Raw genomic sequence first — 1,417 nt, 5'->3', positions numbered from 1 at the left:
TTCATTTATGGATGTGTATTTTTATTGTGATGTACCAAGCTTCTATAATAATGTAGATAAATAGGGAGAATTTATGGATCTTGTGATGTTGATTGAAATGATATGTTGGCAATAAAATATTTCAGTGCAGTTTGAGGGCATAAATTCCTTCCTAAAGCTTATTAGCTATACTTGAGTTAAATAAAGTGAGCAGTTGAAGTGTATAGGCTAAAATTGGAAGAAAAAGCTCTAGAGAAAACATTTAAAGTAAAGTAATATTTAAAGTAGCATTACCAGTGGTGTTTTTTCTATTTGTCTTATAACAGAGCTATTTTGATACAAATTCTTCATGTTGACTAAATATTAATATTCCATTTTTTCTCTACTTAAAATACTGCCTGGTTCTGATGAGAAGTTGAGGTATGGAGGGCTGAATAAAATAGGAGATTCTTATTATGTAGTTCTGATTACATCTGTGCACATTCTAGGTTGCAAAGAAATGTATGTTTTGCCTAACAATAATGTCACTGCTGTCATTCATGAATTCAGCCTCCTGGGTTTCTCGTGTAGTCAAGAAGTAGAAGTTCTCCTTTTTGTTTTGTTCTCTGTCATCTACATCTTGACCTTGTTGGGCAACAGTGCTATTATCTGTGCTGTGTGGTGGAACCAGCAACTCCACACCCCTATGTATACTTTATTGGCCAACTTCTCTTTCCTGGAGATCTGCTACATCAGTTCCAATGTACCCAACATGTTGTTCAACTTCCTGTCCAAGACCAAGACCATCTCTTATAATGGCTGCATCTTACAGTTCTACATCTTCCTCTCTCTTTGTGCTACAGAACTCTTCTTTCTGGCCCTCATGGCATTAGATAGGTATGTTGCCATCTGCCACCCACTGCACTATTCTACCATAATGACTGGGAAAGTCTGTGGAACCCTTGTGTCTGCTTGCTGGGTGGGTGGCTTTCTCTGGTTGGTGACCCCAGCCGTACTTATCTCCCAAGTTCCATTTTGTGGTTCAAACGTCATTGACCACTACCTGTGTGATCTTGGGGCAATGCTGGCCATATCATGTTTACCTGTCCCCAAGACAACTCTGACTTGTAGCATTTTCAGTGCTGTGATAACATTCATCACTTTGTTCTATATCCTTGTGTCCTACACACTGGTCCTTCGAGCTGTGGTTCAGGTTCCCGAAGGTTCAGGTAGGAAAAAAGCCTTCTCCACGTGTGCCTCCCACCTGATAGTGGTGTCCCTATTTTATGGCTCAGTCATGGTGATGTATGTAAGCCCAGGGGCAGCCAATCAGCCTGGTATGCAGAAGTTCTTGACCATGTTATACTCAATTGCAACTCCACTTTTAAACCCTCTGATCTACAGCCTCAGGAATAAGGAGATGAAAGTTGCCCTGAGGAAAGTTATGTGTAAAGTTTAG

General features: G+C 40.1%; 1 protein-coding gene across 1 annotated transcript; it reads left to right on the top strand.

Annotated features, from left to right (window-relative positions):
* Positions 1-478: 478 nt before the first annotated feature.
* LOC125168088 (olfactory receptor 11H6-like) lies at positions 479-1,417 on the top strand. Its single transcript, XM_047863040.1, has one exon. The coding sequence runs from the start codon at positions 479-481 to the stop codon at positions 1,415-1,417; it is 939 nt and encodes a 312-aa protein (XP_047718996.1).

This window comes from Prionailurus viverrinus, chromosome B3, assembly GCF_022837055.1.
Source record: "Prionailurus viverrinus isolate Anna chromosome B3, UM_Priviv_1.0, whole genome shotgun sequence".
Taxonomy (NCBI): domain Eukaryota; kingdom Metazoa; phylum Chordata; class Mammalia; order Carnivora; family Felidae; genus Prionailurus; species Prionailurus viverrinus.
The sequence above is the reverse complement of the archived record's forward strand: the minus strand, read 5'-3'. Positions and strand labels throughout refer to the sequence as shown.

What these genes read in the sequence shown, in the direction of transcription:
- LOC125168088 (XM_047863040.1), top strand. Translation starts at nt 479, where the DNA reads ATGTATGTTTTGCCTAACAATAATGTCACTGCTGTCATTCATGAATTC.